Source organism: Acinonyx jubatus, chromosome D4 (genome assembly GCF_027475565.1).
Source record: "Acinonyx jubatus isolate Ajub_Pintada_27869175 chromosome D4, VMU_Ajub_asm_v1.0, whole genome shotgun sequence".
NCBI classification, from domain to species: Eukaryota; Metazoa; Chordata; class Mammalia; order Carnivora; family Felidae; genus Acinonyx; species Acinonyx jubatus.
In genome coordinates, this window is record NC_069391.1 from 76330338 (window position 1) to 76345079 (window position 14742).

Genomic DNA, 14742 nt, shown 5'->3' on the forward strand with positions numbered 1-14742 from the left:
TGATTGGCTAGGACTGGAACATGCGCACATCTTGTAATTGAATGCCTCTCTTAAGGCCTTTTGTTTAGGGGGAGAAATTCCCCAAAGGGAAAGCAGAGCAGGTGGTAGAAACCAGAAGGATGAAAAAGCATGCAGGGAGAACAAAACTCTAGACCTACCTGCTGTTATATTCGAACTGTTTGAACTAACAGGGTTTTCATGGTGAATATATGCAAAATGCTCATTCAATAGAGATGGGTATGAGTCACTCCTGCAGTGGAGAATATTACATGCATTTAACTACCCTAGTCCAGATGTCATCATCTCTAATAAGAATTAGATTTCCTTTGTTCTCAGTAAATCCCTGTCTTACAAGGGGACTGAGCCCAGCCAGCCAGCCCACTGGTCCTCCACACTCCTGGTTTCAGGCTCAGCCCTTCACGGAGGCAGGAGCCCATTTGAAGAAATTTCAGTAGCATTTTAAGGTTTCTTCTAGTGGAACTTACAGTCCGTGGCAGATATACCGGACTACCTCTGCCATCTGTTACTTGGATGAAAGGCCGGGAAACTCAGCACTGGCATGAATGGCTATAAGGAGGTGTAGGGTGAAGGGGGCGTTCAGCCTTCATAAATCATAGCCCCTGAGCCAGGGCCCCTTTCTGAGGGTTATCAGCTCCCTTTCTGGCCCTAGTGAGATACTTCAGGGTGTTTTAGCTGCTGGACACCTATACCTTTCCATCCTCTTAATAATGGCCAGTGCTCAAGTCCATTTCTGTTTTTTTTTTTCTTTTTTTTCTTTTTGTAAACGTTTATTCATCTTTGAGAGAAAGAGCATGAGCAGGGGAGGGGCAGAGAGAGAGGGAGACAAAGAATCCGAAACAGGCTCCAGGCTCTGAGCTGTCAGCACAGAGCCCGATGTGGGGCTCGAATCCACGAACCGTGACATCATGACCTGAGCTGAAGTCAGACACCCAACCAGCTGAGCCACCCAGGCGCCCCTCACCTCCATTCCTTAGTGACCAAGTCGGACTCTGTGGCGTTGCCTTGTCGCCCATCTCCTGATAAAGATGAAAGGAGCCTTAAGCAAATAGCTCAGGCAAACCTAACCTAGTTCCACACCACACGCCAGCGTGTGCCATCTGTCCCAGGGCCCAAGGACAACAGGTATGTTTTGATGGACACTGAAAGCCCACAAGAAAGTACATGTCCACGTGTGTGGCACCCACCTTTTCCCTTGCTTACGTCCTAGAGGTTTGTAAGGAGTATTCAACTTCGCCTTTTAAGGCTATCTCGTTTGTGTCGTAGATATTGGGTAAAGTTAAGTAGGAGAAAAAATAAAGAATGTTAAAAAAGCTATAAAGTCCAAAGTAGATGAGCTTTTCCTACCTCTTAAGATCTATGTTTTGTTTTGTTTTGTTTTCCAGTTGCCTTAGTAAGTTCTGGTATTATTTATAGTACCCGCCCCCCTTCCCAGTTCTTAAACCGCGGTGCCCTGGCAGAGCCTCCTGGAGGGATCCTCAGTGTGGCCTGGTTTAACCCACAGTCAGGGGCTGAGCTGGCAGGGAGGCCTTGCCCGTGTTTCTAAGCACTACTCTGCAGGCCTCGCGTAACGTCTCCTAAACCTGCTGAACTCAATTTCCACTCTAAGCACATAAAATCATAATTGTGGTAAAGTAATAATAACGAGAGGGAAACAGAGATTGAATTTAATTATTAATGAAACAAATGACCCAGGAGAGTAAGAAACATAAAGTTCTAATTTAATCCTTATTTAAATTCAGTGTTTGAGGCAAAATGCAGTCGTTACCCATTCTCACAATGACAAGGCAGGCTAGCCATCGGAACGTCCAGAGTCCTTTTGAGAATGTTTATTTTCATGGCGATGGTTTTCTTTCTGGCACACTTGTTAGGTTTTCAACGGAGCCCGACTCTGCCACATGTACTGGGTAGGAGCTAGAAAAGGTTGGCAGGAGAGCGGCTCCCACATGCGGGAAGGAAAAGGGGCAAAAGTGTGTATTTCCATCTCATTATAAAAGCATATTAATTATTTTTTAAAAGTTTTTATGTAAAAAAAAATCACTTAAATTCCCACCAATCAGCAGTGTTACCATTTTAATGAGGACACAGTCAATATTTTTGCTGTTCCCATCAGTCTCTTTACGTGGTTACATGGTTACTTGCCATGGTTTTTTCTGTTTTTACATTAATATTTACTATTTAAGGAGCTTTATAGAGCTGATTATAAAATGAAACTGAGCAAGACTAAACAGCTCTCCCAGTGAAAGGAGTCAAGGCTGAGTTCTGTTTTGCTCATTAAAAGTGAGTTATGGGGGCACTGGGGTGGCTCAGTCATGTAAGGGCCCAACTCTTGGTTTCGGCTCAAATCGTGATCTCACAGTTGGTGAGTTCAAGCCCAGTGTCGGGCTCTGTGCTGACAGCGTAGAGCCTGCCTGGGATTCTCTCTCTCTCTCTCTCTCTCTCTCTCTCTCTCTCTCTCACCCCTCCCCTGCTCACTCATTCTCTCTTTCTCTCAAAATAAACTTAAAAAACTTTTTTTTTAAGTGAATTATAAGGGGGTACTTGGGTGGCTCAGTTACATGTCTGACTCTTGATTTTGGCTCAGGTCATGACCTCAGGGTTGTGAGATCAAGCCCTGAGTCAGGCTCCGTGCTGGGCATAGAGTCTGCTTAAAATTCTCTCTCTCTCTCTCTCTCTCTCTCTCTCTCTCTCTCTCTCTCTCTCCCTCTCTCTCTCCCTCTCTCTCTCTCTCTCCCCCCCTTTCTCTCTCTCTCCCTCCCCTCCACCCCCCCTGCCCCTACCCCTGCTCACATGCTCTTTCTCCCTCTCTAAAAAAAAAAAAAAAAAGTGCATTATAAGACTTGGCTTTGACATCTCAGTGGAGAAGAAAGATGTCCTATGTTACATTTCAAATCTAAGGAATAAGAAATTGCAAAATAAAAATTTAATAAAATGTGTGTATTTTCTCTTTGGTATTTTTATACGTTGAATTTAAAATATGTCCAATTAAAGGTAATAGTAGTATAATTATCTAATACAGTAGTCCACATTATCATAGCATTAATGACCCATTTCACAATTGCTGGACATTTAGTGCCATCGTAAGTTTTTCACATTAACAAATAATGTGCTATAAAAATATCTGCCTATATCACTTGTTTTCTTCTTCTTGAATTATATTAAAATTTTTCAGGGCACCTGGGTGGCTCAGTCAGTCAGTTAAGCGTCCAACTTCAGCTCAGGTCATGTTCTCATGGTTCAGGAGTTGAAGTCTCGTGTCAGGCTCTGTGCTGGCAGCTCGGAGCCCAGAGCCTGCTTCGGATTCTGTGCCTCCCTCTCTCTCTGCCTCTCCCCCATTCATGCTCTGTCTCTGTCTCTCTCTCAAAAATAAATATTAAAAAAAATTAAAATTTTTTGGAAGTAGCACTTGCTTGGTCAAAGACTATAATCATTTTTATATTTACATACTTCAGAGATGACTACACCAAAAAATGTGTGTTTTTCCAACACAAACTATGTAGCACAAATACAACAGGTTTATCATTGAGTTTCAAGCCAAAGTCCCAAAGTCAGGCTCACATCGCTTCCTTGGTTTATGAAAAAAGACTAAAGGTACCAATACACTTTTCCCAAATCAAGGAAAACATTCCAAAACAATAATTCTAGTACAGCCAGCCACCCTTTGTGATATTCTTCTAATTTTCAAACTATTTCATTCTTTTAAGCCAATGATTATTATACCAATTGCAAATGATATTGGGTATCTGATATCTTCAGATAGGCTTAAATTTAATCAAGGATTAAAAGAATGAGACTTGGCCTCTATTTAGTTCTTTGTGGAAAACCAGCATTTCTGGTCCCAGAATCCCTGTGATGTTAACATTAAGATTTACTGTTGATAGTGTAAAGATTTAATAAAATGGAAATTGGAATTCTCTATTCATTTCTCTTCTGCTTATATTTGTTCCCAAGGTTTGCACGTGACAACGTAGAGATGGAGTGCACTGAACCCTTCGGGGGATGAATTAGGAAACTCGAAGGCCTCTATTTAAGAACCTGCACGAAGATACAATATGTACTTTGGTATGATGACAGCTGTAGTTCGTTCGTTTGTGTTACCACATAATGATTTCCCCGACGTGAGGAACAGTAAATAGGGATCCGTGCCACTGGACCGGAATGTACCTTGATGAGTTGTTCTCGCTCCAAGGAGTGCAGAGATACAGCATTAGCTCACTAACGAGTCAGTTCCTCTAGACCAATGATCGTCAAACTTTTCCAAATAGGACCAAGTACGAAATAAGGTTTACATCACAATCCAGTAGAGATGTAATCCATTATGTTTGTGTGTGTCTGTGTGTGTGTAGGTATAGATGTGTGCAATGTGTGTATAGAGATACACACACATACAAGGATCACAAAGGATTTAACTAAAGCATGCTGATATTTTTCTATTTTTAATTTTTTTATAATCTTCATTACCATCCAGTATCGATTCTATTTCCTGCAAATGAAGGCTTTACCAGGAGTAGCAGTCACATTGAACGAATCAACAATTTGCTGCAATGTCTTTTTTGTGTGGGTTCTGTCGCTGTGGCTGCTTTTCCTGTTCTTGCATATGTGTAAAACCACTGGGTCGTTGTGTCTCTTGCGTTGCTACTTTGTTACAAATGGTATATTTTCTGTTTTTTTTTGCGTTTTGTCAAACCAGTGGTTTGAAGTCCCAGAAATCAGTTACAGTTACTTAGATGATAAGTAGTACCTTTGATTGAAAGGAAGAGACAGGAGATCTGAATTCGATAATGTTTTGAGGTCTCTTTAAATACTGGAATTTAAATCATGTATTATACTGATCAACCTCTTGTTTTTTTAACAAACAGATTGCTCACAATCCTCTCAGTCTTTACAAATAGAAATGTATTGTTACATTAACTGTAACTCATTTGATCAGCTCTCATTATTTCTATATTTCTAACTAGCTCAGTGGCAATTAGGGAAGGGGTTTTTTTGGTCACACGTACTACACAAAACAACAAAACAGAACAAAAAAACAAACCCTGAGCTCAAATGGCAGTTCTTCCACCTAATAGCTATATGACTTGGATCACACTATTCAAAGTCTTCATTTCCTCTTTGTAAAAGGGGAATAGCAACAGTACTTAGCATGGGTGTAGCGTAGAATAAGGATCATGTTCAAAATCCTTCACATGGCCGCCAGGGCATTCCCTGAACTAGCTTCAGTGTGCCTGCCTCTCTATTCTCATTGCCCATCATTCAGTCCATTGCTGTTCGGTGCCCTCAAACTTACCGGGGCCCTTCCTGCCTCATGGCGGGCACCCAGGCTGTTCCCGACACTCGGAGCAAGTGCCACAACCTTTCCCTCCAACCAACCTGTCCCTCCACAGAGGCAGACATCCTGCTTCATGGAGGACTTCTCTCATCCTTGCCTCCACAGATGCGCTCAAAGCTGCCCTACCTGGCCGTCGCAGCACTCATCCCAATTGTAACTGTCCTGCCCCCTACACAGTCGCTCATTTAGTGGCTATCTCCCCAGCTACATGGAAACTCCATGAAGGCAGGTCTGACCTCTGTGACTTAGTTACAGACACGCCCCTGCTCACCAGCACAGTGTCTGGCTCATGGTGAACACACAAAAAATACCGGGTACTTTTTATAACTTCCTGTTACATCAGGAATGGATTCACATGCAACCAATATCTTATTCGAGGAGTAGTAATTTACACTCATTGGGATTTATTTTATTTATGTATTTTTTTTTTTTTTTTTTTACAAAAGAAGAAAGTTTAAGGCAGGCAGTCTAGGGTTTGCACATCGAGTTGTCAGATTTAGGGGGAAAAAACAACAAAATTAGAGGACACACAGGTAAATTTGAATTTCAGGTAAACTGTAGCTCTTTATCAATAACTTTAGTATAAATAAATCCCAAACACTATATATGTAAGACTGTTGTTTTTCTGAAATTCGTATCTAATGGGTGTCATATTTTATATGGCACCTCGCTTTTGTAGCGACTCAAAAATGTCAGCAGAAAAAAACCCAGGGTTTTCCACCCTGGACTTGTGGACCTATCACCAGGAGGTCACAGGGAAGCATTGGAAACTCCCAACATAGTGTCAGCAACCAAGAAGGAAGATGGTGTCGGGAGGCACACACAAGTAGCTGCGTGCCTTCCAGAGTTACCTACCCAACAGTGTCCCCTGCAGACTTCGTATGTCCCTGGAGCCGGAAGTGGCTCACGTGGCCACTTCTCACTGCAAAGGGAGGCTCGATAGAGGGTGTCATGTCACATTTGAACCAATTATGATTCATTGTCTGGGAATGCTGCCACGGGAACAAAATCAAGCCTCTTTCAGCAAGGAAGGAGGAGGGAACAGGTGAGAAATCGAAAGTGCCTGCCACAATCTTTTTTTTCTTTTTCTTTTTAATGTTTCTTATTTTTGAGAAAGCATGAGCAGGGGAGGGGCAGAGAGGGAGAGAGAGGGGATCCAAAGCAGGCTCTGTGCTGACAGTAGCCAGCCCGACGCGGGGCTCGAACTCACAAACTGCAAGATCGTGAGCTGAGCCAGAGTCAGACGCCCAACCCACCGATGGCTGTAATTCCAAATTCCTGTTATCAAAACAATAGGAATTTTTTTCTAGAATAAAAATGTAGACACAATTTTTCAAACATCATTTCCGAGAATTTGTGAAATACCCTCTTCACCCCTTCCCCCAGCACAGAGGGATGTCCGTGCTGATTGAAAATTATTACACACTGAAAATCAATGGGGACTTTTCTCCCCATTTCAGCTTGGGGAAGTAGGTCAGAGAGAGGCTTTATCTTAAAGGGGAAAAGAAAAACCTTAACAGACATTAAAAATGGAAATATTCAGGGTGCCTGGGTGGCTCAGTCGGTTAAGCGTCCGACTTTGGTTCAAGTCATGATCTCACGGTTTGTGAGTTCAAGCCTCGTGAGTTCAAGGCTCTCTGCTTTCAGCATGGAGCCTGCTTCAGATCCTCTGTCCCCTCTCTCTCTACCCGTCCCCTGCTTGCTCTTGCTCTCTCTCAAAAATAAATAAACGTTAAAAAAAATTAAAAATGGAAGTATTCAAAGCACTTTGAGAGGAGATAAATGTCTTTTTGCTTACTACTCTCAGTGAGGAATAAATCAGGAATTGGAAATGAAGGCTACGAGTGCCTCCTTTCTGGCTACGAGTGCCTCCTTTCTGGCTACGGCTCCTCTTACCCGTGCAGTGAATGGGACTTTGTATCTATTGCAGAAGGCACTCGCTCTTCTATACTGAAAGGAGCGAACCTGCTGAAGTCTTCACTCTTCTGTGCATGAGTAACCTCAGTCCTTTAGGTGAACTTAGAGGAAGGTTTCATCGTTCTTGATCTCAGGAGGAAATTAAAAAGGGACCTCATATGCAGACAGTCACAGTAGAGGGCGAGATTCAAACCCAAGTTACCTTTTAAGGATATGCTTGTGGTAGTACATCGAATCCTAAAATGCTGGAGCAGCAGCAGCTGGCCCAACATTCCGTATTTCGGTATGGAAATTAAAACCAGAGCTGGTGACCTGCCCAACCCCATGCAGCTAGCTGGCGGCAGGACCGGGGCCAGGCCACAATCTGCATGCCGCTCAAATATGCACGCACACACACATTTTTAATGTTAACACAAAGAAGGACAGAAAAATCATCCGCCCGACTACATCATCTGCCCTCTCTGCTTTGAAGAGAGCAAGACGAGGAGGCCGGGAAGACGAGGGCCGAGTCAGGGAAACATGAAGCTTTCTGTTCTGGGTTGGTGGAGGCCAGGCAAGGAGGCAAGCCAGCTCACGAGCGGGGGGCAGCCAGCGCGTGCTCCATGCCGCCGTCCGGCTGTGCTGACCTTAGGCTGTGGCTCTAGCTGTTCTTCCGACACTCCATCCAAGGTGGAGAGTGAGGGAAAAGCAAGGCTGTGGAAGAAGCAGAACAGGCATCACACCCCTTGTTTGCAGATACAGAAATAGATGGAAATCGCAAAAGCAGGTTCAGGGCCCTAATCAAGGGAGCATGGCCTGCAGATAAGAGAACATCAAAGACAGACTTTCTCACCAAAGTGAGAGTATCTGATATGTTCGCGTCCATCAGTGTCATCTTCGTGCCGTCAGTGCAGACGTGGAGACACAATAACATGCCCCCTGCTGGCTCCCAGATCCCCAGAAAGATGCATCATCTTCAAAATTAAAAATTGAGACTAGGGTTGGGGCGCCTGGGTGGCTCAGTCGGTTGAGCGTCCGACTTCAGCTCAGGTCATGATCACACAGCTTGTGAGTTCAAGCCCCGAGTTGGGCTCTGTGCTGATAGCATGGGGCTAGCTTGGGATTGTCTCTCTCCCTCTCTCTCTCTGCCCCTCCCCCATGCTTGTTCTCGCTCTCTCTCAAAATAAATAAACATTCTTTTTTAACTGAAACTAAAACTCAGATAAAGAAATCCCTATTGACTCTTCTTTCCAAGCCTGCACAACAAGCTCCCACAACTTACTGTGGCAGCAGTGGTTTTCCAGCCTTAGCACGTACCAGAATCACTTGGAGGGCTTGTGAGAACACAGATTGCTGGTCCCCAAACCCAGAGGATGGATTTCTAACAAGTTTTGCCAGTGTGGCACCATAGCTGCCTTCCTGCCTTTCATGAGCCATGGCAGTGCCTTCTCCAACAAGGTTTGGCTCTCATTAGTGGCCACATAAATATGAAGTTTTGAGAGGTAAAATAACTACCAAAATTACACAGCTAACACTTGTTGGAACCAAGTTCGGAACCCAAGTGTTGAGCTCTTAACCACCATACTATACTGTACTGTAAGGCTAGTCCCGGAACTTTGTGACCTGGCTTACTATTGTCATTACACTTAGTTTGCAATCACACTGCCACTGCTCTTGGCTACCCACTATGAAAGGGCTTCATAGTTTAAAATCCAAGAGCCAATCAGAGTACCCTTCTAACTGAAACATTTTATGCTTATTATATCCCAGAAGTCAACACAATAGTCGGCTGGCAGGAGAATGCCTGGGATCTTCTCCTTTTACACTACCCAGTGCAAAACACCATGTTCAACACACTCCTTGAACTCTCTCCATAAGTGGGCTGCTGCTATCTCTCTCTCTGGGAAAAAGACACATCCAGAAGGCACCCTGGTGGGACCTGCTCATCCTAGTGTTCACTTTTTGTCCCTCTTCCTGTTCTACAAATGCAGGATGTGGTAGAAGAAGGCACAAGGGCCTCAGGTATTGATGACAACAGCACTTGAAGCTATTTAGTTTAGGTCTGTGCTGATTCATGACTTCTCTGTCTGGCCCAATAATAGTAATCACAGTAGGCAGTATTGTAGATATTTATTGGGCTCCCTGATTAAGCAGGTATTTGCCTCTTAAAGTTCTTAGGAGGTAACCCAGCTTTAGGAAAAATACATGAAATAATAAACATAGCTATCACCTGTGGGGTGCTGGCCATTTAACCAGGCATTATTCTAAGTGCCCTACCTATTTTTCTCATTTAATACCCATTAGACCCCTATTAGAAGATGGTATTTTTCATGTGAAGAAATTGAGGCACAAAGAGATTGAGTAACTGCGCATTGCCACACAGGTAGTGTGCCAGAGCCAGATTCAGATTTGATTTCCAAGTTCATGCTCTTAACCGCTACACTCTACCACATCAGGAATGACTGACTTTCTGATTGATAGGGTGGAATGAGGGGGTGAAGGGGTAAGACTTCACTGAAGATATGACTGGCTGAGTGTTCTGGATGCCAGGATGTGTGGGGCATGTAAAATAGGAGGCTCTCCAGTCCTCTCTTTTGATGTGATTCTTAAGGAAGCAGAGGTGTTACAGGGTTCAGAAAAGGAGCTCTTTCCTGGGGTCACCCTGACAATACTGGATTGAGGACATATTTGCCTAGCTAATCTCCAGAAATAGCAAAGTTATTTGATGGAAGAGTTGACATCTATATTGGAAAATCACAGGTATTATTATTATTATTGCTTCTAGTAAACCGCAAACAACACGGAGAAGTAATATGTACCTGCAGTTGGAAACCTTGACTCAGTTCGCATTGGGGCATATTTGTAAACTGTAAGAGCATTTAGAAAGTTTGAGGTCACTAGCAATAGAGATGATGTTTACAGCCTGAAAATGAAAATCATTTATATCTCCCAAACACATGTAGGAACACAAAATGCTTCCCACCTTTCATGCCAACTATCCTTACACATTCGTGAAACTTAGACCAACCTTAAGAAGTATTACCCCACTTGACAACAAAGGAAAAGGAGATGCCGAGTTGTTACTTGAGGCCACTGACGTAGTCTGCACTGGGGCCAGGTTTTTAATAAAAATCAAACAAAGGGAGATATTCACAGAGAATTGGATTTATTCCAGTATAAATTGTGAACTTGATTTCTTTTCCAACCCAACATATTTTCTTCTGTCCTTTTTTTTTTTTTCTTTCCAGTAGGCCTATAATGAAGTGCTCACCAAAGCAAAACAAAACAAAAAGCTGTTGTCATTCTCAGGGTACAGTGAGTGTGGGCCCGCAGTTACGGGGCTGTCTTTTGGGGGAGTCCCATGTGGCCAACAATGAAGATTAATTCAAGGATGTGGCACATGGAGAAAGTGGCAGCGGTGGTCAGTCATGCTGAAGAGTGAAGAAGCCCGAAAAGCCCGGAAAGCACGTGGGACGATGGGTAGTAATACCCAGGTTCTCCTTCCAGCTCTGATGCTCGAGCCTGGCCGTGCCCTTTAACTTCTCTGAACCCAAGGAGGCGAGCCTCCTCACCATTGAAGTTGTTCAGCCCCACCTCGTGGTATCTGGCTAAATGGGTTAATGAATATGAAGCATCCAGTCAAATGCCTGGCAGCTGGTGGGTGTTCACTGTTATTAGCTCCGTCTTCTTGAGAAGACGCCTTCTCCGTCTTCTTCCGTCTCTATTAGTCCCGGCCCTCTTGACTCCATCCTACAAGATCGTTCTTGAGATAAATAAAATGTTAGAAAACCATCTGATGGAATCTAAAGGGCTCTGCAAATGTTAACGTGTTAAAGATTATTATGGCAGATGAAAACCAAGGCTAGAGGCAAGTCACACATAACCCTTGGGTTTTTAAAAATTATTATTCTTTCCTCTTCAAGCCTTCATCTGATTCTAATTTTAATCATTGTGCCCTATAAAGAACGAATGGAACATATGGTATGTTTGCTCTAGGCCCCACAGCTCTATACAAGGGTCTTCAGCTTTTGCAACAGTAGATAAATACCATCCTCCTCCTCCTGCTCAAACGAACCCTGATCCCAGCCATAAAATTGCATCCAGCTGTTGTTTCTGCCTTGCTCTCTCAGATTTCTTGATCTGGGGGAAAACCACCCAACGTGTTCTGAGAACATTCGAGCGGCCCTGTGCAAAAGCCCAGGTGGCAAAATAGGGCCACCTGCCAAGTGCCACACCAGCTTGCCTGCCACGTAGCTGAGCCACCTCGGAAATGGGTCTTCCAACACCGGTCAAGCCTTTAGGTGACTGAAGCCCAACCGACAGCTTGATTTCAACTTCATCAGAGATTCTGAGGCAGAACCACCAGCGAAGCCACTCCTAAAATCCAGATCCACGGTAACCGAGCAAGGTAACTGCGATTTCAGCTGCTGCATTTTGGGTAACTGGGCAATTCGTTAGGCAGCCCACGACCTACTCCAAATTGTTGGCTGAGGCCGATTTGCGATGCATTTCTGCCACTTTCCACCGAAGACATTTTGAATAATACATCCGAATCACTTGGGATGAGTCCCGGGCGTCTGTAGGTTTTAAAGCTCTGGTAGATGAATTTGATGTGCAGTTAAAAACCTCTGTTTTATTGGGAAATATAAATATTTAACGTGTAATTATAACCCACTGGCTTTGCGTCAGCTAAACTGCATTCTTCCCTCCGTGATGCACTGTAAGAGCCCTCGCTTTTAGGCCATTGGAAGTTCGGATGGGCATCCCCACCATTAGGAAAATCTGGTTTTCTTCTCCTATCTCTAACATAGAAATGAGCAAGAAAGATTCATCTTCACTGCTTTCCTCTTCAGTTTTCCTCTTGGCTTCATTGCTCTGACTGAAGACCAAAACCGGTTCATATGAAACACTCCTTGGCCATGGGACAATTTGCAGTGGCTCCCATCACACTCTCTTGCAAATCCTCCTTTGCCCCTGACTCAAAAGCACTGACTCCTTCATTCCACAAATATTTGTCAAGTACATATGAAAATTCTGTTTGACCCAGAGAAAATGAGGGTCATGATGAGAGGCTGACACTCTGTCTCACTCAAACATACTCACCCAAGATGCTGAATTTCCAAACCTGAAAGTTGAAAACAAGAGTAAATGCATGGCTGAGCATCTCCTTCTTATTTCTGTGTCTTTTTTCACAGACACTCAAACATCCTCTTAGAGCAGCCACAGACTGGCAAAGTATTACTTTTTTTTTTTTATCTTCAGAAATCTGAATTGCAATGACCTTGGCCACCAACTGATCACAGAGTCAACCATCTACCTGTTATCCTAATATCCTAGTAATTATCCTCGGTTCCTCTCCTCACTTCACGAATGGAAATAGCCCCCACATCCTGTTAGCTTCTCTTCAGGAATCCCATATTCAGACTTTGATCCCCACCCCTAAGAGCCACAGCCTTTGCTCAGATTACCTTCATCCCCAGTCTCTTAACCAGGGCCTTGAGCACAAGCTTCCTCCACTCCAACGCATTCTGCACCCATCTGCCAGAGTTATCATTCCAAATTGTAAATTGTATCATGGCACCCTTTTGATTAAAAACACTCCGTGATCTCACGTAATCCCTAATATGATACACGGGGAAGCGCACATCACTTCTGTGGTATTCTTGCCAGAGATACAGAGCCCCACTCTAATTGTGAGAAAACACTAGATAAACGCGGCTCAGGGACATTCTATGAAACAAATGGTTAGTATTCTTCCACAGCGTCAAGGTTATGACAGAAAAAGACTAAGGAGCTGTCACACACTGGTGAAGACAAAGGAGACCCCATGACTAAATGCAATGCCAGATCCTGGATTGGTTTCTGGAACGATAAAAAGACATTAGTAGAAAAACTGGTGAAGAGCAAATAAATTTTGTCGTTAATGCGGTCATGTCAGCTTCTTAGTTTTGACCATTTTGCAAGATGTAGAAATTAGAGAAAGCTGAGTGAAAAGTATTTGAAATGTCTCTACTACTCCTGAAACCTTTCTGGAGTCTAAAATTATTTCAAAAGATAGACTAAAAGGATGGGGGGTTGGGGGGGGGGAAGTGCCATTGCATCAAATTCCAATCAACTATATAGGCTTAATGAAGGAGAGACTGGGATGGAGGTGATATCAATGCACATCAGGCTGGTACCATGGGATGAGATGTGAATTTACAAGATCTCTCGCGAGCCCTCCAAAGACACCTATAGTTGGAGCATCCCACAGGGCTAAATGTCATTTGACTCTTTAGAAAATGCAATCCCTAGGGGTGTCTGGGTGGCTCAGTTAGTTAAGCATCTGACTCTTGATTTCGGTTCAAGTCATGATCTCACAGTTCATGAGTTGGAGCCTGGCGTTCGGCTCTGTGCTGTGGGTGCAGAGCCTGCTTGGGATTTTCTCTCTCCCTCTCTCTACCTCTTCTCTGCTTGCATGGTCTACTCTCTCTCTCTCAAAATAAATGAACTTAAAAAAAAATTTTTTTAAAGAAAAAAAGAATATGCAGTCCCTAAATGCAAGCCAGTTACTTCATCTGGTGCTCAGCTGAAGAAACAGTGGTTTGCTCCAGTACTAGGAAAGACTGGCTGTGCTGTTTTACTGAATGTGGCAGAGAATGCCTCCCAGTTTCCATCTGCTCCTTCTTCTTCAATAAAATTCCTGGTCTTCCGGTTGGAACATTGTCACCTGGCTGAAAGGAATTGAAGAGTTTCTCTGTTTATTTGGAAAAGAGCATAATGTAATGAAAACCAGAGCTTTGGTGTCCATGATATAGAGCAGAATCACATCTAGCTGTGTGACCTCCAGCAAATTATTATTGTCCATATTGAGGCTTGATCTCCTTGTCTGTGGAACAGAGAGATAATGTTAAACTTACTTTATAACATTGCTGAGAATATTAAATTTTTAACCCATGCAAGCGCTTTATATTTAGCGCAGTATTCTGGCACAGGATATGTGCTCATTAAATATTAGCTGTTATTTAAAGGCATAAGGAAAAAAAATCTAAAATTTGCAGTAGCAGAAGGTCAGTGATGAGGCATTCAAGTATAACTCCGATTGTAGGGCCCCGTTTAATCCCGTACTCAGTATACTGTTTTGAAGTTGTGAACTTGTACTCGGCTTTCTTTTTCCATTCTAGACTTCGCTCCTGTGGGAATTCTCACATTCTCTGTATTCTGTTAACCGAATCACTGAATCTCTCCAGTTTCCCTTCATGAAGGAGAATCCAGCCTCTGATCTAGTGAGCAGGAAAAGGAACCTGGAGAGGAAAGATGGCTCCCATCGCCTGAGTGCTGCTGTCAGTCGGCTCCCCGTCCGTGAGAGGACTCTACCTGAGGCACGTTTCATCTTTCCACCTCCCTCTTCTTTTCCTCGTGTCTATGTATAATTGCTGCCTCTATCAAATAGCCTAAGATGAGATAGATATGCTTTTATTTTTGAACAGTTGGAAATTATTGGGGCACCTGGGTGGCTC

General features: G+C 43.5%; 1 protein-coding gene and 1 non-coding gene across 10 annotated transcripts in view; both read left to right on the forward strand.

Moving 5' to 3' along the window:
• Positions 1–14742, forward strand: part of NMRK1 (nicotinamide riboside kinase 1) — a 48910-nt gene that overhangs the window by 20203 nt on the left and 13965 nt on the right. For 2 of the 9 annotated variants that reach the window (XM_015081134.3, XM_015081135.3), the window contains exon 9: positions 3970–5196. In XM_015081134.3, coding sequence (XP_014936620.1) covers positions 3970–3989 — 20 coding nt within the window. In that variant the 3' untranslated portion in view covers positions 3990–5196. The other 7 variants (XR_003414538.2, XR_003414539.2, XR_008291253.1 and 4 more) reach the window with 7 other exon arrangements.
• On the forward strand, positions 1855–1968 carry LOC113594303 (small nucleolar RNA SNORA12). The gene has a single exon (XR_003414665.1). It is a non-coding gene; the product is annotated as a small nucleolar RNA SNORA12 (small nucleolar RNA).